Source organism: Nipponia nippon, unplaced genomic scaffold, assembly GCF_047370975.1.
Source record: "Nipponia nippon isolate SJK-2023a ecotype South Korea unplaced genomic scaffold, ASM4737097v1 scaffold_9, whole genome shotgun sequence".
Classification (NCBI taxonomy): Eukaryota; Metazoa; Chordata; class Aves; order Pelecaniformes; family Threskiornithidae; genus Nipponia; species Nipponia nippon.
The window spans coordinates 35,860,569-35,884,612 of NW_028262413.1; the positions used below are offsets into that span (position 1 = coordinate 35,860,569).

A 24,044-nucleotide genomic window follows, 5' to 3' on the forward strand; every position below is an offset into this window, starting at 1 on the left:
GCTGAGCTCGGGGCGCGGAGGGGCGCGCAGCCGGCGGGCGGCGCTGGGCTCGGGCGCGGAGGGGCGCGCAGGCGGCTGGCGGCGAGGGCCGGCCCCACGGCGGGGTAAGGCGGCGGGCCGGGGCCGGGCGGGCCGCCGGGGCATCGCCCAGGGGCCCCGGGCGGGCGGCGGCTCCGCGGGGCTCCGCGCACTGCGGAACGGAGCGGGGCGGGGCGGGGCGGGAGGCGCGGCGGGGAGCGGCGGGGCATCCCCGGAGCGGGGCGCGGGGCGCCGGCTGGCTCCCACCCCACCCCAGCCCGGCTCAGACCAGCCCGGCTCACCCCAGCTCACCCCAGCCCAGCCCAGCCCAGCCCAGCGCTGGGGCAGGGGCGCCGCTGGAAATCCTCCTCGGCGTGTGAAAACCGGCGGGGCGCGCCCGGGCCGCCCCGAAATGTCCGCGGCCCCCGCGGTGTGCGGAGTGCCCTTCCCCTTTCTGCCTTTTTTTGGTTTTAATAGCGGCTTTTACAAGGGAATGGGTATGTATTTATTTCGCTGTGCTCGCATCCTTCATGCCAGGCGTTAAAGGCCAAAAAAATAGGTGAAGCAATTTCAAAAAATATGAAGGGAAGGTATTTTTGTAAATGAAGATGGGCTGTCTCTCCTTAGAGCTCTCATGCCTTTTGTATGTCAGAAATACAGCAGGACTGATGGAGGGTGGTGATGCTCCGCTGCCGTGGAGCAGGTCAGAATGAACGTACCACGGACAGGTTCAGGAACAGGATGCGGATTTAGTAACATTTCCAAGATGTCGATGAGCAAAACGTCTCCTCAGAACCTGCACATTGGTATTAGATGTCACACGTGCTCTAGTCTGTCATCTTCTGATTACAAAATTATCAGGGTGGCTCTGCTAATTCAAGGGGTTTTGCTTTGATGGAAGCTTTGGGGGAAATTCTTTTGCCAGAGTAAAAATCCACAGTTGATCCATGAGGAACATATAGAGAAATCTGAGGACTATAACACCGAAAAATAAATGAAAACTGATTAGATTCACGTGACCACCCTGAGCTTAGGAGTAACATAAACTTAGGAAAAAACCCCATTGTAAAGTCATTAATGATGAAACAAATTCAGAAATGTATCAATATTAAATATCAATTTAAAAATAGTTGGAAGAAGTGGTAATATTTTTATACCATGAATGATACACTGTGTAGATCTATGCTTTTGAAAACATTTAGTAGAGGAAGTCTTCAGTAAGTGATTGAGTTGTGTATTTGTAGTAAATAGGTGCAGTCTTTCAATTTCTTATCGTATGAAAGCTTTTCTTTAACTGATTATTCTCAGAAATTGTCCTTGAACTTCCTCTGTTCTGCCCTCCACTTCTGGAGGCAGGAGCATGTGATGGGAAAGAAACACCTGGGACCAACTGGCCTAATACCGCAGGCATCGCATCTTCTCAGTCCGTGCAGGGGATGCAGTTATTAGAAAAATGAACTCAAACTCAGGGATGTATGGAGGTGTCTCACCGAATTACACTAACGATACTACAATCTTTTCCGCATTATTCTGCATCCATTTGCTATCTAATAGACTGTCTGCTGCGGTGCTGTGCAGTTCTTAACTGGCTTCCACAATATATATTTAAATTTTTATCACTATGTAGAAAATGAAGAATGCTATGCGAGTCATTTTAGTGGCTTTGCCAACCTAAATTCCATATGTATCTTTTCTCCCATTCATCTAGGTTGATTGGATTTATCTGAACTTAGCCAGCAGCCTCTCTCATCTTGACAATCTAAATAATTTTGTTCAAAATGGTGCGCTTTGCTCTCTCGTTGCATAACTTCTCTTCCTTCCCCAAATTTTTATTATTTCCACTATATTACAACTTCTGGCAAGCAATGTTTGTGCATTTCTGCTGTTATTAATCTGCTCTAGGGTTTTTTGGTAGCATTCCTAAGTTATTGAAGCTCATAGTTTGATGTCTCCCTGGGCCTGAGTATCCTTTTAACAGAGGCCGTGGTAGCTCTGCCGGGTTTTGCACTGAGAGGCGCCAGGTAGCATCCTGTAGCCACGTGTATTTGCACATGGTAGGTTAATAGTGGGGTGAACGCATACGTTCCGTTTGCTGACTGTAACGCACAAGTGTAGCAGTGGCTTCTGTTTAACAGTGGAGTTTGGTCATCATTGTTTGGTGCCACAGAAATCTGTACACTTATTTTTTAAACCCTTCTTTATTAGGATTATTTCAAGGAACAGCTGGCTCTGAAGGTCCAGCTGCTGTTCTACAATAGGGAAATCTGAGAAGAGCAGTGGCAAAAAGGGAGCACGCCGTTTGCTGTCTGTGGGCAGCACAGGTGGAACAATGCTTTTGTTAATATCACCCAGTGTCCTTTTTTCCTGTTGATGTTTCCAACATGTGAAAAACAAACACTAGTGTTGTCTTTTCCAGGACTGGTCTGATCTATTTTGTTGTAAAAATAAAAAGTCTATTTCCAGGTACAATTCCTTCTCCTATTTATTGTTTCAGCTATCAGGATGTGCACATCATGGATGGTTTCTGGCTTTGGTTTACAGCTAAACTGCAAAAAACGTGGGTAGTTACAATGTCTCAGTACATCGCAAGGAGAAAAAACAGCTTAGGAAAGATGCAAAAAGGAGTGTTTTTAGAAGTTATCTAACAGTGATCATTATTAATGACCATAGTTCTGTGATCAGTAGTATATGCTCCTAACCCAGCCTTTGGTTCTCTTTCTGCTGTGTTTTCACTTGGTGTATGTTGTTCATTTAAACGATCCACTTAAATGAACGAGACTCCATGGAAGAAGGGACCTGTAGCCAAAGGAAAAGCTGTCCAATGCTTGATACTTGGAAGATGGTTCAGTTCCTTGTCTTGCCACAGGCTTTCCATTTGACCTCGAACAAGGCCTTTCTTTCCTCTGACAGGACAGTGAAGTGGAGAGGCTCTCGTGTGGTTGATGGTGTTTAAGGCACCACAACAGCTGGTTCCATGTAAATGTGATCGATCAATGAGGATACCAGAGACTGGCCTTTGGCTTCCTGAGGATGCCTTTTTACAAAGCTGCAGATAATTCATACCCCAATGTATGCTTTGCCTTCCATTCATGGTAGATGTGCTGACGATAACAACTACAGTTCTTTACACAACACAAAATCTGGGAGACTGAACTGGATGAAGACACCATCTTGTAAACGTCACAGCTATTGCTGTAATGTGCATGATATAGGAACCGATTCATCCATGTTCATCTGGGGACCACAGAGCAATGGGCTGCTGCGTCACCAGACTGGGAGCATGTACGCTGCAGGGCGGTGCTCAGCAGGGGAGGTACAACCTCTTGTTCCAAGGTAAATCAGCACCTATCTACTGCAGAATCAAACCCGCAGAGCCTGGTAGTTATTGAAAGAGGTTAAAATATCATTGGTGCCACACAGAAAATAATGAGGCTGTTTTCTTCCAGTTGCTATCAAATGAGCGCTTATACTGTCGCTTCTAACAGTGATCAGCATCATTACTGACAGTCTTAATCGTGATATTAAGTCTTGTCCGAGGGACCATCAGTCAACCACCCCTGGTACAGCTCAGCAGCAGGGTGTTTCTGTTCGTGTCAGAGCTGAAGCTTACAGATGACAAATTGTGGGTGGAGCTGCCATTTCGTAGTTCATTTTGTCTGTATAAAAAGACTCTGCTCTCCAGGATTTTCAGCCTAGCACTTCATGCCACCCTCATTTTCAGACAGTAACTATGTTATGTCTTTATTTCAGAAAAGCTAATTAACCTTGCATGGATTTTCAAATAATCACTTAAGTTCTAAAGGTGGAAGAAACCTAGCTTCCAGTTCGACAAAGTTACAATGAGCAGAAATAGAAGATGGTTGCTTTGTTATTTTATAACTAAACTTTACCCCTCTAAAAGGAGGGGGGAGTCTCTCCCTGCAGGAGTCACGACAGACAGACAGGTCTCTCTGGTCTTCTCCGTTTCCTGTATCTGACACCTCACTGGAGTGTCAGGGCACCATACGCAATCCCACTAACGGCTGTAACGCTTAGGTTTGTTCGTTCATCCTCTTCCTGTAGGTAGGAATTGAGTGGTTTAAAGGTTGCTTTGTTTAAGTAAGACTGGCTTAAATCATCATATGATCACTGTATAATTAGTCATAATTTTTGTATGGAAACAAGTCTAGTGGTTATGATCTAAAAATATGATGATACCCAGAAACAGGTTATAAATTCATCAGGCATTGTAAAGAAATCTACTTCCTTCCCAGGACTTAGTTTCATGCTTGCAATGGTTATGAATAATACCACCAATGTTATTTTAGAAACAATCAGAAATTAGTTATTATATAACTTTATTCTGCATCAGTGGGAGAAGCATTAATGTTTCATCTTTCTTTAATCGCCAGTGAAAAGCCTTTCATGTTATCTGAATCAAAGGGAGTACATCCCTTTGTATCTCCTATAAATAACAGGACATTCATATGCAGAATTTTGTAATATGCATGATGGTTATTTTCTTATAAAGGCCATGATTGAACTCCCATTAAACTGAATCGATGTCTCGCATTTTATTTGCATAGGAGTTGTCAATCCCTCAGTAAAGAAGACAACTGTAATGTAAACTGCAGGGTGGCCTAAGCATTACCAAGGTTCAGAAAGGCTCATCCCATTATGAAGTGGAGTTTCTGATCACTGAATGATCATCCTAAAGGTTTGGGTCTAGTCTAATATTAGGACAACATAATTGTTAATTATTTACCAGTTTCTATATGGGACTAAAGCAGTTGCTAGGAACAGAACATGAAATAAGACTACATTAGCCCTGGAGATAAACAGCGTTATACAGGGATTTTTAGAGATTCTTTGCTACAGTATGACAGAAGATGGCAAACTGGGCTGGGAATAGAAGTCTGGCCACATCATTACTCGCCCAGAGCCAGCCCTGGGCCTCAGTGCCATGTGCAGCTGAGAGCACTCCCCACCAGACCCAGAGACACCCTCTTGAAGCACCCAGTTCTATAAATCCTTAAACAGGTTATTCGCTTTGATCCACCAGGTGATCATGCTGTGTCCTGGATGGAAAGGGTTAGAAAGGTGACTAAAGCAGAGCAGTTCAGTGCTCCTTATGTTGTGAGTTCTTCAGAAGTTTTTTGGGGAAAACAGGCAGAAAAGTTGGGGAATTCTAGAAGACCAAATCCTTTTCTACAGATCTTCTTCCATTTTCTACCTATGTGAGTTTCTTTCATGTGTCTACTGTCTCTGTCTACCTCAGGATCTGTAGCTAATATAATTTTCATCATACACACAAAAACATCAGTTTCATAATGCTTCACTCTATGTTCCTATCGTACTTCGGTGCTGTGCTGGCCCTAATGCATCCTTTCTAGCTTTTCTGACGTTTCTGAACCTCCTAGTTCAAAACCAAGGAGAAATTTTGTACTACAAAACATGATCTCTGAGTATACATCTCCCATATGTTCATGGTTAGAAAGTACATACTGGTCTTGCTTCTAAGTATAAAAATAAAAAAGAAACCTTATTTATATGTGAAATAATGGAGTATTTCTCAATATTTTTTTTTTTAAGTTTGAGCTTTCAACAGCCCAGCCTTATTTTTCATAGCAGGGAGGTCCCCTGTGTGGTATTGGATTAAGTGTATTGGTGGGAGCACGCCATTGCCTGGCCGGTGCGGGACAATCACCCTTCTTCTACTGAGCATCTGCTTGTGTTGCACAAACATGGTTCTTAATCACAATGGCCCCAATCCTATTTATTTCATCCAGTATCAATTTAAATTGGGATTTATTCCACCTGTTTCTTATTTTCATGTTTAGCTACTTGAGCCTATTTCCAGAAAGGGAATAATTTTTCCACATTTACAAACCAGTTTCACAGCTATTTTTCAAAACACAGTTATCCACCACTGTGGATACAGAGATAGATTAAAATAGATCGTGCATCAGGATTTCCTTTCTAAACATCAGTTGCCATGATTTGGAAAGGAAAAGTGAGAAGAATTTCTCAAATCCGATTATAAAAAAAGATCTTTTTTCTATAAAAAGGCAAAGAACTCTATTGGATTATTTCCCATTCAGCACATCTCCTTTTACATAATAAATGCACATTGCCATGCAGCTTCATTCTTAGCTTGTACACACTGTCAAAAGCTAGAAGCTCACATTGTCTGTATCACAGTATTGCCATCTCTACGGGACCCCAGGGACATGATGTTTTTCTAGGTGTATAGCCTGCGTTTTAGACAGCATGAGTGATCTGATGTGCCTTTTTGGCTGCTGGTCCATAGAAGGTTCTATAGTTCAGGTTGTTCCAACGCTTCTCAAGGGATCTGAGCAAATGTGAGTGGGACCTCTCTGACATCTAACATTCATTCAGCAGAGGACTGATTCCGTCTCAGAAAGAAATATCTGTATCAGCAGTAGGAAATTACAACAGTATTATGGTATCAGCAGAAACTACAGCCTAGCTACTCTAGAAAACCCTTTCAGTAGTGTATAAGGATTATAACCGAAAAGTACTTATGGAACACAGCAAAGCATAGAGGAGTTATAGCACAGCAGGTGTTGACTACATAGAGCAATAATGATTTTATGCAGGCTGACTAATGACACCCTTTTTGTCTTTGAAAATGTATTTTGAATCCTGATGTCGACAGGCATGGGTGAAAAAGCTGCCCCAAATAAAACAGAAGTATGTATTTCTTTCTTTAGAAGGAATCGAAGATAAAAATACAGCAATGGAGTCTTTGAAGCTCACTGCGAAACATCTGTGCTCCACAAAGATTTAAAAGTAGCACACAGTTAGCAGAAATGCTGCCTCTTACAGTTCTGCTCTATCCTGAATCAGCATAGATCTCACCCGTTGGGCATCTAACAGCATGCTTTGCTGTTTAACAGCGGGTGTTTGAGCCCATGGTAAACTGTGATGCTCTGTATTGAAACTAAGTGGAAACAAACAAATGGGATTTGTGCTCCTCCATTCCTTACTCTCCTTGTTCTCTCTTAAGTTTGAAGGGAAACTCCGTAGTCTTACCCATGGTCCCTCATTCTGCTTCCCGCAGCGTCCCTAGTGCAGTGTAACGCTCAACAGCCTCTGCAGTTAGATTGAACATCTCCTTTCTACAGTGTGACACCTGATCTGCTTTTGTATGCTTAAAACAACAGTAGCTAAGAGCCGTTGGTTAGTTACACTTGCTTTTTTAACTGATTAAAATTTGGAGTCTGTTTGTTTCATACAGTACTCATAACAAAGGAAATCCAGTGGATATAATCTGTAAAAAGTAAACAGTATGCGCACACGCAGAAAAGTCAAACCACAATAAGAAGCAGCACAGACAGCATATGGCCCTGTCTACATACACAGAATTAACAATATGAAATCCAATTAGGAAGGTGGAGATCATAATCATCACATTAGACAGCAATTTCCAGAGTATGTGAACTCAAGACTTCAGCATTTCCTTCCCAGACTGAATGATGCTGAATTGTTAGATTTATCTCGTTCCCTTGGTTTCTGATAATGTGATTGTGGTGAAAGGTCAATAGAGAGCATAAAGCTGGAACACGAATGATAGGCATTTTGGCGGAGCTTTCACTACCCTGTACAGCAGGGTGCAAGCTCCAGAAAAGCTTTACTACTTACAGGGATTGTGGACAAAGAAATTCCCTAAGCAGCGTCTTTTGCTTTTGTTCAGCCGCTGAGGAGTAAGATTCAGTTGTGAAAATCAAGGGAGTTTCTGTTGCAAATGTATGCATGCAAGAAAAGCATGATTTCAAGCTCTTCCATGCACTGCTACTCTAACGAGGGTTGTCCAACATAGTGCTTCATGCCATGAGAAAAGTTAGACTGATATGTCTTTAATATCTGTGTTTATATTTCTCTTTGGGTATCCTTGCTGCACGTGGTCAAATACCTTATCTTCCTAATAATTAAAAGGAAACAGTTACAATATTGAAAACTGTCACGTGTTGAAAAGTGTGTCCCGGCATGTCTTCCCTTTATGGCTAAGCTCTGAAGTAACTCACAAAGAAATAAAAAGTGTCTGGTACGCACAAGTCATACTCTGCAGTGATTACCCATTAGCACCTGGATTCAACTTTGCAAACCTTTTCACAAAAGCCATTACATACATGGTCTTGCTGATATCAGTAAAACAATTCTTAGCTGTGGTCCCTGATGGCAATCCGTGCAACGCCGTACACAGCTGAGGGAGAGGTACTGGTGCCAGGCACCCTGCGCAACAGAGGGGCTCAGCCTCAGCCAGGGAAACTGTTACGTACTCTTACCAGTTACTTTTCCAATAGTATTTAATTAACCTAACCTTGGGATTACATTTCTGCATTTTCCAGGGCTGCAATTAAACTCTTAATAAAATAACCATTTAAACTGTTAAATAGAGTTTTAAAAAGCTCTAATCCCCTCAAAGAAATTTTTCAGCCCAGTTAATGACTGCTAGCTGAAACGTTACGTTTTTAATGCGTTTATCCAAAGAAACTTAGAGAAGGCGCCTGATGCTTTAGTACAGAAATGTTGTACTGCAGCTGAATTTGTTTTTACAGTTTAAACAAATATACTTATCACTTTTAAATAAAATGCTTTCATTAGTTAACAAGTAGTTTTGGTAACATTGTATCAATTAAACGTATGTGGAACTAGTGTTCTCTTTAAGCACCAAGTACACAAAAACATTAGCTCTTTTGGACGACTTTTGCCAAAATACCTCTCACACTCATCACATATGATAGAATTTTGATAATATAAGATTTTTTTACAACTGCTGTAACTTTGTGAAACATCAGATGCTGGCTATCTTCCTAAAAGAAACTCGCAATGTAAAGAGCAGTTGAATTCTACCATGACATTTGGAATGGCTTGACAATGATGTCATACTATGAAAACAGGGACAACAGATAGAGCAGTAATAAGGAAAAAAATGGGAGTGTTTAGGGGAAATAATGCTGCTTCTTGGAATAGGATGTTTAAGTGTTTCAGATCAAGGCTTATCATGCCTTGCAGTATTCATAGAATTCCAGATTTTTCAAATTTGTAATTCTACTTATTATTCTCTTCCCTTTCTATAGGTTGCTGACTTCTAGTCTTTTCGATAAGTAGAAGAATGAGATATGTTTTAATATTTAGTATTTTAATAGTGAAACTCTTAAGTAAATGCAACATTTTCATTTGGATTTTGAATAAAAGAAAAATAAAGATCAGGCTTCCAGCTCATATGAAGAGCGACAGAACCCACATGGATTTTGTTAGCTTATGACAAGGACCTGGCCAAAAGAAGTCAGAGTTTGGGTTGATACATAAGCCAGACGTAGGTGCCAGTTGGCTGGTTTCCATATCAACCATAACTTTGAAATTTGTGAATGCAAAAACTCAGCTGTAAAACTGCACAGCTAGCTGTGTAATTCTGAGAGCTCTGGTTCTGCTGTGGAAAACTGGGAAGACTTGGGAGGGCCTGGAGCACAACTGAAGAACCCAGCTAATGCTGGTTCTGATCGTACATTAATTCTCTTTCACTCCATCCATTTACAGGCAGATTCTGGCTCTAGCATTGTTTCTGGACAAGAAAAAAAGAGCGAGTAAAGACAGGGAGTCCTTCGTCATATGACAAATTATATGAGAATGACTATTGGGGCCATGCACATGACACTTTGTTGTTAGTGATCGGTTGGGATCATCTAACAAGGAACCACATTCAAGTTTCAAAAGTTAGAGTTTGTGAAATACTAAGTCCATATTTTTTTCATGACTGTGTTTTGAATGCCTGCAGATGCCCCATGCAGCAGACTAATTTACAGATGATCTTTTGAGCTATAAGTAGCATATCCCCACTGCAAGAATTATTTTGATGATAAGTGCTATCATTTGTAGCCAAAAATTTTGAAATGAGACTACCAACCAGCATACTTTAAAGCTGCTTAGGTAACAAGAATGTACCAAAAAGCCAGCCAAGATGATGTGGGTAAGCTTTCAGCCATCAGCAAAGCTGGAATAAGATAGAATACCTCAAGGCATAACATTTCGTTTCTTGTTTGTCAGCACTGGACTGTTTTCTGTGACTCTACCACTTTCCTCTGCCTTTAGCCAAAAGAACAAGCAGATACTGCTGTTTCTGAGCAAATTAAATAAAACAGATTTATTTCTATGGAAAAGGATAAGTTCCCAATGTTTTTTCTTATCTATGTCTCAAAGCTTCTCTTTGCTGCTGCACCCCTGAGGTTCCGAAGCGTACCGTACCCTTCCTTGCTGTTCCTTGGCTACTGCTGCACAGGCAGCCCCAGCGCTTCCCACATTCCCTCCGCTGAGCCAGGACATCTTGCTGCTTTCTTTTCATTAATGAAGTGTAAATGTGACTCTCAGCATGCAGGCTTTTTAGGACTATATCAGCTAAATGGAGATACTCGTAATGCTTTATCGTTAACAGTGAGTGAAGCCGCAAGCAGCTCAGTTCTCCTGGATGGTTGAAATCTTGAAGAGCAGCATCAGTCAAGCAGTGCAGCAGAAGCCATGTCTCTGCCCTTCCGAAAAGAGTTGGAGAAATATAAGAATATCAATGAAGATGAAATACTCAGCAAACTCTCAGAGGATGAACTGAAACAGCTAGAGCATGTTCTTGATGACCTGGATCCTGAGGTTAGTAATGGGGACCAGAGTGGTCATAGTTCAGAAGCTGTCTAATATAAATGCCACATACAGCACCTTTTTTATTTGTATTCTGTTACAGTAGAGGCAGTCTACCCTAAAGGATGAGCAGCTCAGCCAGGGACATTTTGGTTTTATTTGTGCTGTGATGTGCTACTTGCTTTGGTACAAGTGTGCCCTTTCTCTATCCCTTGTCTATTTAGACACGAGCTTGTCTGCAACCTAAATCTTTAATCATGTTTGTACACTGCAGCACGATGAGAAGCTTTTTATGGCTGCTATTTCTGAGCACGGCAGTAAACAAACAAACATAATGTGTGTTTGTGAAGATCAGATCAGAACTTCTGAAATCTGTTGACTATGTCATTCAGCACAGATATTTTTAGCTGAAGAGAATATATTTAGGCGTGATTAAGAAAAAATAAGATTCAGCTACACAACTGTCATTTTCTAGAGAGCGAGGATAATTTGGATATTTGAAGACACTCTCACAAAGAATTTAGAGATCTCTGGCCTGGGAACCACTGAGTCCTCCAATAACGAGGTTACAGTCACAAGCGTGCTGGTTGGGGATTCTGCCTGTACCTACCCCAAAGCCTTCCACACTGATGCAGGAGTTTGAAAACTGGCAGGTAAACTGGCAGATAAAATCCATTCACTCTGGAGACAAAATATATTTGAAAAAACACAATAGATTTATAGCTTCTAGTTCTATAGCACGAATTTACCTGGAAATTAAGGGTGGGCTTTACTGTTCTCTCCCTCCATGTTGCCACTTCCCTCACTACTACCACTTCTACAGTGCATTTTCTGGTATTTTCAAGTATCTGGCATCTCAAATGGAGATACAGAACATTCAACAACAACAACAACAAAAAGCCACAGTGCATTTGTAGTCAAGCTACATATGTGCAGTAAATTTGTAGCACTCTGGACACATTTCTGCATGCACAGATAAATGTCTAGTGATTTGAGTTCACTGAATGTGCTCAGGATTGTCTGGGTATTTGCCACGGATCAGATTTACTGGGCGTGTTCTGGCCCACGATGAAATATTTTTGCGGTACTTTGGGGCATCTTCAACACGTTGGCTTTACTGCCCATGCACTGCAAAGTCCATGTGCCTGTATTCCTTTCTAGGACTTCCTGGACTGAAACGTGGGAGCCTTATGCATCTTCCTATATTACAGGATGCAGCTGCAATCACACGGTCACACAGCTACTTGTTTAAAGTGGGGCTTCATCTGCTTGCTTCCTGCGTACTCTAAAGAGCTGAAGTCCACATAATTCACCAATTACTTTCTGTGCGTGCCATTCATTTCTGAAGTCCAAGAGACATCTGCATTAGAATGAAAGGAATTTTTGAAAAAACGAAACGAGAGAGAGAAAAATGGGGAGGAAAAAGAGTAAATGAAGAGAAGAAAATGTATAGAAAACTTATCTTGGTCTATTTACCTGGACTGCAAACTCTTGTTATAATATGTGTAACACAAAGGGCTCTGATCTTGCTCAGTTCTTTGGTGCTGTGATTGTAAATATGGTTAATAAAAGCATTAATAGGTGATACAATCAAGAAGCCTGGAAGATATACTGGTTTTAGTGGTTACATTTAGGTAATGCGTGTTATTGCTGTCACCAGAGAGCATCATGTGAAGTAACATGCAAAGACTGGTTTCACCTAAAAAACAACATTGAAATGAAATTTGGAACACTGTATGAAATTGTCTCATCTGTTTTACATGCCTCCCTGTCTTTCACAGAACGCCTTGCTTCCAGCAGGATTTCGGCAAAAGGACCAGACCACTAAACCTGCCACGGGCCCTTTCGACAGAGAGCGCCTGCTCTCGTACTTGGAGAAGCAAGCGCTTGAGCACAAAGACAGAGAAGACTTTGTACCGTTTACAGGGGAAAAGAAAGGTACCGTCCCTCTCCGTGTCGGTGTTGAGTAATGGACTGCCTGAGCACAGGCGCCCACCGCTGCCACCTTTTTGTGGAATACCCTGGGACAAAGGAGGTGGAGGCTGTTACCGTGCAGGGTGAAGCTCAGGAGTCAGATCTAGCAGGAGATGAAGTGGTGGTTTTATCTGCCGCGTAGTGGTCTGCCTTGCTACGCTGGAGTTATAATTGCATGTTTAATCAGGCCCGTTGGTGTGTATAGGAACACATGAATGCCAGTCCAGCAAAGGGCTCAATCAGCAGCTCCCAGATCAGCAAATGCCTCTATTTGCAGTCAAGGATGGACAAAGGTGGCCCAGCTAACCTCACTGGGACTGTTCCCATGTTAAGCATTAGGCCCATGCAAGGGTATTGTAGTGGGGGAGGTGTTTAGGAGGAAACGTATTAAATGCCTTTCTAAGTAAATATTGCCTATAATTGCTGTAAGTAATAGCTTAGGGAATACACTTACAAAAAAATAAGTATTTTTCCACTTGTTTACTAGCACATCTGGCAATGCTATTCGTGCAGATAGTTTCTCTACTTCCCTTTGTCCTACAGCTACAGGAAAAGAAGGGAAAAACAGGAAAACCTAATTCTAATCATTCAAACGTTGGTACGATAACCTTAGGGCAGGAACATTCATATTTTTAAGTGAGCAATGTTCCTTTAGCACCATTATCTTCTTTTCCTCGTTTATATACAGTGGATAAAAATGCCTACCTTAGGCCACCTCTTCATTCAAAAACAAACTTATTATGTCTGGGTCCATTTTTGACCATCTGATGAATGTGCCATTATTTCAATGGGACCTGCTTAAGGGAAAGCAGATACTTCAAGAAAGTCAAGTGCAACATTTTTTACTTTATGTGTCATTATGAAAGACATAAAACATTATTTGCAGGCTAAGAGTTCTTACTGTCGTTACATTGTGTTCTCGTTCTTTGAAACAATGGTTTCAGACAAAGACATTTTTCAGCTTGACCTGATTGATGCGTTATTTTATCACGCAGCATATTCTTTAACCGACTTTTTCCTCTGCCGTATCTCGCACTCAGTGTTATTCACAGGGTTGACACTGAGCCCACTGAAATTCAGTGACACTGCAGTGATCCTGCCGGTAGCAGGAGTGATCAAACACATACTGTGCAGAAAAAAAACAGTTTATTGTATTATGGATTTATTATCAATTGTTTCCCTTTTCCAGTCTTCTGCACACCACGGTGTTACCAGTACAAGTTACCGCTTGCAGGTCTCTGCATATTTATACCCACACCTTCAGTCAGGTTTCACCTTACTGATATTTACTGACTTAGGGCTAAGACTTTGCCTTTTGCACTGTAGTCATGCCTGAGATCTCCAAACATGCCTGAAACATAAGTACGCAAAAAAGCAGCAGTGCATGGAATTGCATATACCCATAGGAGCGGCACTTGATCTGTGCAAAATCCCGGTATTGTCCATGACAGTGTTATCGTATGCACTGGTCTGTTTATTCTATCTCAGTTTTCTTTTCATGAGGGTAAAGCAGTATTATTCCTACATTTGCTTCCAGATGCCCCTAAAGTGCTTATTAGTGCTGCTTATTAATTCCTGGTGTCTCTGGTGTGGAAATACCACTGCTTTACAAACACAAATAACCACACATGTCACTTTTCCCTCAGCACAGAGTGAATTCAGCCATGCTGGCATTTAAAGCTATTCGTATTTTGGTTTTTGATTGACTGTGATCATTTACTTCAAAATTACAATTTTAAGAATTATCACAATTACAAGGTTATGACAGCATTTCAGGCTAAGGGAATTATTCCCTTAATTTTTCCTGTTCCTTGTACACCACCAGTTCCTGACAAAATACTCCGTATTGGCTTTAGCCGATAAAGTCAAATGAAAACAACCACATCTTCTGTGATTTCTGCAGTCATTTTACAATTATAATCTAAACACAAAGAATTCTACTAAATTTTCTTTGAAGTCAAAGGCCAAATACCATGAAAACACCCTTTGTTTCTTCGTTAATACTAGAAATAAGTGAATTAATCTGAGATCTGTACACCTGATGAGGTCCAGTACCTTGAGAACTGGATGAACAGCACAGTGTCATTTTTGTTCTGCTTTAAGGGAACTGGCTTTGAGAAAGAATCTGTTTATTTTGAGCCTGATCCCATATTGGTACTTGCGCCTGTCTTCTGCCCCCGACTTGGCAGGAGGCGTCCTGCAGAAAGACGACCAGACTTCAAGCACTGGGCTTCTCTGTCTCCTTTTCTTGTTCTCCTTCCCCCTTGCTCCGCACTTGAAGGACTTCATGCAGAATCTGAGCCTTATAAAACATATGATTGAGATCTCCACCTGCCAAATGTACTGAAATCTTCCTACAAATTGTATGATAATTCTGCTAATTGGGTGAATCTGGTGAAACATGATGAATGTCATGTAAAGGCCATGCGTGGCTGGCTCTAGATCTTAGAATCCGTGCTTGGAACTGCAGCATTACTTACTTTGACAAACTCAATTGAAGAGACAGTAACAGAATGACTATTAAAATATTAATGACTTAATTTTAATTTATACTAAGATATTTTCTGTGCAAGGAAATAAAGCAATCCTGCAAAGCCATTTCCAAGATATGATACTAAGTGCTAGATTTAAAGTCACTTTAATCAGAGAATAATTAGTATTCTTCCAAAGCTTAGTAATTAGTTCAGGATAAATAATTTACATTTCTAAAATGTGTCCTCAGAAGAAACCAAAAAAGAATATCTCTTGAGGAAAAGCTTATTCTTCACCTTCTGCATGTTGATGGTCTCTAAGGTGTATTTACAGATTGGTAAATATTTATATGATTATGTTATATAGGTGCCCGTTAAATGATTTCTTTACATTATAGCAGCGCTATAATGTAGCCATACTGTAAATAGTCCCCAATTAATTTTACACTAATTCTGCTAGTGAAAAATTAAGTTCTGAGGCAGCTCCAAAATGCATCCAGTTGTGTATAATTAGAAATGGGAGGTGTTGATGTCGATGTGCCATTTGGCACTATTTATCTCCTGAGAATACTTGTATGTCAGTAGGATTAGAATATGTCAAGTGTTGTTTAAGCTTTTGTCACTGTTTTGTACTTTGATATTTTTCTGCCACTGGGAAAGCATTTATTTTTTCAAATTTAGGAAGCGGGAAGCTTCTACCAGATGTTAAGTGACATTTCTACCAGTTGCTCTGTTTATCATGCAAAGCTGATAGTGACTTGAAAATTCAGTGATGAGCCAAAAAGAAGGTGGCATTTAAAATATCCTCCTTCCAGAATAGTCTGTGATACATCATTATTGTTTATCTAGTGTCTTTGCCTCTCTTTTTTTTTGTTAACGTTTTATTGGAGAGTTCTTGACCAAAAAGCAATACCAAACAGCTGCTGAAGGACAAAATTCAGTTGCCTATGTTGGTCTCTATATGCTGAACACAACCATCAGGTTTTGATTGTGCTAGAAAACAAGCCAAAACAAATTCCAGAGCTGGCGGGGATCTTCAGAGTCGTTAAAACAAAGGAAGTGTTAAATATGAGCTCAAGGTGGGGGGCTGGCCATGCAGGGAATTGCCTTGTTTTTGATTGTAATCGTGGTTTTCAGAGGTTGGAAACATTTGGCAAAAACAATCAAAAGTATGGCATGCATTAGGGTTTTGGCCCTCTGCCATATTTCAGCTTGTTAATGTACTACATTAATTGCTGTACAAAAAGAAGGTCATAAGCCTGCATGGGATAGCTCTCACATTTCAATGAAAAACCAAGTTTTGTGCTGAACCAGGGCCAGAACGGTCACAGCCTGACAGGCGCGTGCCCAAACTGGCCACCGAGCAATTTTTTCAGACCGCTTTACCCCACATCCTCCCTATCAGAAGTCGGGGCGGGTGCTTCGCTTGGATGTCCCCATGGCGAGCGATCGCTCCCGTTGTGGTATGCAAACGATCTGGTGGCTTGCAGGAACTGTTGTGCAACGCAGCTGTTAATCAGCCATTCCCACAAACAAAGGGTTTGCTATTAATGAGCGATGGAGGTATAGGGAATTAGGGCTGATAATTGTAGCCATAGCGATTGGCAGTTTGTAAGTGTTTATTTTATGTATTTTTGGATTAGTTCCTACTTGGGATAGATATTGTAGAAATCCTTACATGGAACCTGATGAACTACAGAAGTTACTTAGACTGACCCACTGCATTCAACACATATAGCTGGAACAGCCGGTTATCACACTTAGATCACTGTGAAGCCTTTTCTGTATCATTTTCAAGTTCATGAAAGGTCCGGGAATAAAAAGAAAAAGTGGAGAAAGTAAGGGGCTGTGCAGGCACACAATATTAAAGAGCAATGTCAGTGCTGCATGTTTTCTCTTTCTGAATGCGGTATGTACATCTGATCTCAGTTAAGATCTGAGTACTACTGTAATACAAACATAGACTATTAACAACATTTCTGTTTCTGCTTTGTTGCAGTGGTTCTCTTAACTACATGATACTAATGAAACATAATTGAAAAAAGTTCTGTTGTGAAATATCATTAGATATGAAAAGTTGGCCATACCATTTTTAACTGCTATAAGGGTTGCTGTTTCAACGCTTCACCACTATCCCTGTTTTCTACAAGGTCTTCCGTTCCTTGCCAAACCATTTCATTTTGGATCCAATCCAGTTCTCATCCAAGTAATGGAAAAACTCCAGTGGATTGGGCTATTATTCTTTGTGGCTGGAAAGGGAAGGGGAACACGCTTGTATGTGATTAAATGCTAACATTTTTAGCCAACTGATAAAAGGGAAAAGGAAGAAAATAAGGATGATTAAACCAGAGAACTTTTGGCCAAACCCCCGTTTTTAGTTGCTCTGGCAGAGACCATCTATCTTGCATATTGCGCTGTGCCAAGCAGAGTATCAATACGCAGCACTAGTAATAACGACAGTCATTTTCAGAAGGTCAGAGTATTAGAGTAGATGCTAATGAGTTCCAATTCCAGTTTCTCTAACAGACTCTATGTAAAAAAAGTTAGGGTTTAGTTTAGAGAGACAGTATCTTTCTTGGATTGACAAAGGCAGTCTTTTCACCTCCACCACTGAAATGGTTTGTTTAAGTTTTTGCTGCCTTCTTCCTGTTCTTCAAGGCTTGAATTTAGAACCGATTGTCTTTTAAAGCATTGAAAGTGCTTCAGTTGCTGATAGTAATGCCTCTAGCCAGTGCCTTTCACTGCTTGCTTTTGTAAGACCCTGTTTTAGTTGCTCGTGACTTTGCCAAACTCACACAGTTCACACTGAAATTTCCCATGCTGAGAGTCTGCCTCAGGCTGAATTTTTGGAAAGTGTCAGCAAAAAGGACTCAGCTGTTTCCAAGAACAAGATTAGGAGAAAACACATTGTTTTAGCCATCTAAAGTAAATTTTTCCAGCTGTTTTTTTATGAGCTGCAGTGCCTCCATACTTTGAAGAGGGGACTTGAACTGTATGTCCTTTGCAATCCCCAGGGAAATATACTTGAATTTGGCATCTTCAAAATATTGTACTTGCTTGTAGATCCAGTTTGTTACACTGTTCTCCAGATATTCCCCCCGCAGTGAGTATTAGTCATGTCCTCAGAGCTTCTGCCTGCATGTGCAGACAGCACATGTGACAGCACAGCAGTGCCCGGAGAGACCTGGCGTGGCCGGCGGGAGGGTGCGTGGGCTGTGCGGGATGCTCTTCGAAATTGCTCATCCAAGAGGCCACTGTCACACCAGAACCAGGGCAGGGAGACTCTCCTGCTCTGGGAGCGTTCCCCTCACTGTGGAAGGGCACTGTAAAGGAGAAAAAAAGAGTAGATAGCCAGCAGAGAGGCTGGTGCAGAGAGGTAGAGGGATTGGTTTTCGAGAAGCTGCATGAGTATGTTCAGGATGAAGGACTAGATGTGGCAGCTCTGGGGAAAGGAGCTGTAGAAGAGAGCAGTGGTAAGGAAGAGAGGGCAGAGGGAAAGGAGGTGGTGGGAAGGGTCAGGATTCAAAGATGTGCAACACCAGGAGACACAGGGGATGGGGAAGGCACGGAGGGGAAATGAGGAAAGGAACAGAGGAGAAAGATATGTGGGATGGGAGAAAAGGGGCCAGGGAGGAACATAACTAGCGTGGCATCTGGCTCTGCCCAAGTTTCCAGGTTCTTTGATGTCCCTGAGAACGTGAAGCCCAGCGGCAGAGCTTGACTCTGTTCCTCCTCTGCTGCCATTCCACTACAGACAGAAGAGCTTTCTGCTGCTGTTGGTGAAGCAGGTTAATCCAGGTGGTAATCCAGAGGACTGCTGCAGGACTACAGGGATCCTAACTGTTGTGATGATCCATGTGAGGGTCTGATGAAATTCTGGGTTTCCTTCTGTTTTAAAGATTATAGGTTGGCTTTTGTTTATTTTTATTTGAGAAAGTATACTTTTCAAAAGAATTCTTTAAAGGGTATCACCAAGGTGGCAGAATCACAGCACACTGATCAAAGTCAAAGATGCTGGTGCAATTTAACTTCACTCTTTGTGTATATGCACAATAGATTTAATAACTTTGAAAAGCTTAACTTTGCAACCTTCCTATTCCATTATCCTAATTTTTAAGGCATACAATATGTAGGCACTAATCCAAGAGTAACAGTACAGCAGCAATTATGATACTGCATTTTAATTACTACTAGCTTTCAGCTTGACACTTACTTGAACTTAGCCTGTTTTCTTCATCATAATACGAATTTATTCCTGGTAAGAACTAATTTAGCTCTATTTTCATAGAATATTTGTAGGGAGGAGTTTAAGGAAGCCTCAAAAGAACAGTGCAAAATGGAAAAAGCGAATCAGGTGCCTGTGATTTATGCAAGGCAGATTTCCAAGATTATTGAATTTCACTTCTAAGGTCAGTGAGGCATTCTGTAGTTGAGAATAAACAGGCACTCACTGTAGTCAGTGCTTCATTGAAAAGTAAGAAGTAATGAGTGTAACCAGATATTTTCTTGAAAGTAAAATAATCTGGACTACAGTTTATAGGAAAAGAAAGTACATTATTGTTTTATAATTATGGCAGAAAATGCGTTTGTATTATAAAATTAAGTAACTATCCTTAATAAAACGGATCTTAAATACAAGGATGTTTTTACAGCTAGTATAAATGGGCTTATTTCCCATTGCTCTGTGCTTTGTTGGGTTTTGGCTTGTACAATTTTGGCTTGTACAAGGTGGGAATAAATACTAAGTAAATGGTGGCAATTTATATTTATATTTATTCACAACAGTCTAATGGCATAAGAAGGAAGCCAGAGAGACGACATACCAGAAATGATGTTCCAAATGCTGTGAACTACAAATGAAGATGAAATCCTTAAAATGTTTTTAGATCAGACACACTAGTAAAATCCTACCAACTATGCTATTCAAATTCCTTTTTTTCCCTTATACAACAATAAACAGATAAACTTACTTCAGGAAAAGACACTTGAAGTAGTTCTGAGCTCAGTTAATACATTTTCCTATAGATGTGCATATGTGGTTATGTGGTTAACTATTACTGTACAAGGAGATGGAGGTAGGGATATGTCTCACTGCCTTGCTTTGCTTTAATGGGGGCATTTGCATAACGCAGGAAATCAGAGCTTGCTGAAACCAAGTGGCAAAATTATGTCTATGGTTTTATGACTGTACCCAGTGGATTTCTCTTTTTCATAGAATTTGTTTTCCTTTTATCTCACTCTGCATTTCTGTGTCTCTCTGTAGTCCTTTTTACTGAATCCTTCTTCTGTCCGGTTTTCAATGGATTTTTTTCCCCAAGCCTCTTTTGAGTAAAACATGAACCATATCATATTTCAATTTGAAGAGAAGTTTCGCCGTGTGTGAAAAGGAATAGGTCTCCTGTTAGACTGAGCCAGGACAAATCTCTACTCACTGCACTCGCAGTCAGAAAGTCCCCTGGGTTACAATAAGCCACCTCAGTCGTCATCCCGGTCACCCCAGGCACTTATCCCAGTTTGACAGAAAGAAGGGGAGAATTGCATTGATTTACGCTTAAAATTTAATGTTGAACACTTTGGATTCCAGACATTTTGGGTTTCTACACATGTGTAAAAATAAAATGATATTTTAATGCTTACTATTTTTTTTACTGGAATTGAATTTTTGTTTTGCAGTTAAACACAAGAATATATTATTTTTGCACATAAATGTGGTTATCTGTGTTGTTAACACTGATGTAGCTCAAGTATGATATGTATAAACATAACTTCCGTCACTGTTTTTCATTGGCGGAAAAATAAGCTATTACTATTGAAATGTAGCACAGAACATTAGCATATTCTGGAGGCAAAATGTAACACAGCCAATGTTAATTATACCACATGGAATGTTATAATAAAGTATCTTCTAAAATACAGGGTGAATATAAAGAGCACCAAGAGCAGCAGCCTTTCTTCATAGATCTCACTTTAAAATAGTAAAACGTCACTATTCGTCCAAGACTTCTTCCAAATAATAAATTTTAAATTTAAGCTGGACCACTGAAACAAGCAAGCCACTATCCATATTTTATTTTGTCAGTGAATCCCATGATGGCACCGTATAATGAATTTACAATGTACAGATGTGGGACTAGGAGGGACCTCCTGAATCTTTAAACTCTGTCCTTAAAATAATGAAGGAAAACTGGTTGACAGGCATCTATAAACACAGACACACAGTTTTGCTGTTGGTAGACAGGTAATGAATTCCTAATATCGTGCTAAATGCATAAGCTCTTCTAACCTCTATCTGTTATGCTACAGCATCTCTTCACAGTGGGATAATGCAAAAGAATGCTCTTATCTAGATAGCAGAAAAAAAAGAATATTTTTAAAACGCCACTGGATGCCAGCAAGGCCCACATATATTAAAGATATATATTACCATCTTTGACGTGACCTTGCCCCTTTAAATATTTCATATAACCAGTAATAGAATATTTTTCTAAAACTTTTGCCAAGAATGCTTTAAATGAAACTATCATTGGGAGTTATATACACATTTAAAAAGATTTAGGCTGCCATCCAAGAATTACATATGCCTGAAACAAATGCTTAAAAATTATATTCCTACATATGTGAACTGCACAGAAAAAGTATGAGCCTGTACTGGTTTCCATTACCCCTGGATTTCTTGCTACACAAGATACTTGGCCTACCCACATCCAAACTCCATAGAGAAGGACCAACTATAATACATACTGTGTCCAGTTTACACAAGACACGAGGTCCTGTGTCCCCTTACAATGTTACGTGTGAAAGTGTAGACTTCTGTCAGTATTTGTTAACAGTGTGGCTGGGGTTTGGGTCTGTGAAGAATCACTTCATTGCCTGATGGAGATGTTTCATGCAAGCTATGGCTCTGTGGAGTATAGCTGTTAGGGAATAATATTATCAGTCAGGATAAAGATAAGTAGGATTTCCCCAAGATCTTAAATGACGTACTGATGATTTGAAACTCATGTGGAACCACCAGTAATCTGAAAGGAATTATTTTATGGACAGTACTCTTCACTATTGATTTTTCACTCAGATATTCCAATTAATTTTGGTCTTCTAGCTTCCAACATAGTTATGAATTTTTTTCCTTATGTGTTATCCTTACCAGTCAAGCTGGCATCAAGTTAAGTCTTGGTCAGTGGTGTCTGGAAGCTGCCATCCAACACTTCAGATTAGGTCGTAGTACAGAGAGAATCTGAAATCTTAGCACCCGTGCTGTTATGAAATCTGGAGAGCATGACTAATTATCTTCACAGAGCATTTCTCACCCCAGATTTTCACTTGACTTTTGTTTGATGGGATGGCTGTCTCTGATTCATATCACCCCGTGTGTGGTGGAAGTTAAAATGATTCTTACCTTTGGCCCATGAAGTCTTTTATCTTCTAGAAGCCTCTTCTTAAAAAATTACTTACTTTAAACATCACATGAAAAATGAATCATAATATGATACTACTTTGTCTTTCTATATAACCTTCGGTCCAGCTTTGTACTCAGAAAATATTTAGCCTTGGTACAAATATCTCTAGGGTAAATAATGCAAATCCTGCATCAGTAAACCTTGCCAGCATTTCAGAAATTTCCATTAAATTTTTTTTCTGACCTTATTCAGTGACCTCAGTCACGGAAGCTGACAGTATAAAAATTGCTGTAGACAACTTTGTATGCAAGAGATAAATGAATTGGGTATTATCTACATGAAAATGATACTTTGGACCATAACGGGGAAAAATTAAGCCACAGAAGGATGTCAGTGTTGAAAAACCAGAGGCAAAGCATCTGTAATTCAACACTAAATATCAGAACTGCATTTATTAATGGTAACAAAATAATATCACTAATACAGTTAAAATTAAACTATTTTAGAGACATTTCAGAGAGCCACAGGATATGCTTCAAGCATTACATCTAGAGTGTACAAAGCTGCACAAAAAGACAATTTAAAGGTGACAGTGGGCAAAAGCCACCTGCACCCAAGGGTCATCACAGCTTCACTGCAATGGGATTAACTAAAGCCTGCTTGAGAAGTAGTTGTTAGGGACAAGGTGAGAGGAACCACTCTGCAGTGGACAGTAGAACATGGGAATTCACAGAATTATCAGAGCAATGACCCCGTCTGTTGCAGGTGGCATCACCTAATGTCTTACTGACTGTATGGGTTTGGTACAGGAAAGTGTTGAGTGGGAGAAAAGCCCCAGCAGTGCTGGTGACCGAAGTGCAGCCCCAGCTCTGATTTAAAGGCCTCGCTCCAAGCATTTGCGGTTACATCATCATGCTACTGAGGTTAACTATAATAACAGGCTAAAGGAGTAGTTGGACTTTTTGTGTTGCTTCTACATTTATCCTACAGTTTTCTCATTTCAGCAGAAGGCCCGATGATCTCAGTCTTGGAGGGAATATCACATGGAAACACACACCTGCTAACCCCAATGTAACAGCAGTATACAAAGAGAGACAAATAGGTCAGGAGTCTTTCTTGGGGAACATGCGATTCAGTTCAGTTCAGTTCAGTTCAGACTTTTCAGTCCTGCACAGATGATCAGGAAAAGGCTATTTATGTGAATGATCATCAGGAGACACAGAAGGGAAATACTGATGGAAAGGCTGGAAATTAAACTGAGTTACTGGAAGAGAACAGGTTTGCTAAGTGTTCAGGCTCTTGTATGGAATTTGGTAAGCTGAAAGGTTCTTGCAGTAGGATGGTTTTAACTGCTTCTGGTGCCTCAGTTAAATATGAGGGTGAAATTTCTGCAAGCTTTTTGTGTAGACCTGATTCTGTCTACTTAAGGCCACAGGAACTTCAGAAAAATCCCAGCTGTGACTGCTCCTGGGGATTTATCTTAGGAAATCTGATTCCACATTGACAATCACCAACACAGAGCAGAAGTCTGCACCGTTTCTTTTTAGACTCT

At 40.6% G+C, this 24,044-nt stretch overlaps 1 protein-coding gene across 1 annotated transcript in view; it reads left to right on the top strand.

Annotated features, from left to right (window-relative positions):
- Window positions 1–24,044, top strand: part of TMOD2 (tropomodulin 2) — a 36,839-nt gene continuing 12,795 nt past the window's right edge. The window contains exons 1-3 of the mRNA XM_087744614.1: window positions 1–104; window positions 10,454–10,662; window positions 12,432–12,588. Coding sequence (XP_087600740.1) covers window positions 10,537–10,662; window positions 12,432–12,588 — 283 coding nt within the window. The 5' untranslated portion in view covers window positions 1–104; window positions 10,454–10,536. The remainder of the gene's footprint in view (window positions 105–10,453; window positions 10,663–12,431; window positions 12,589–24,044) is intronic.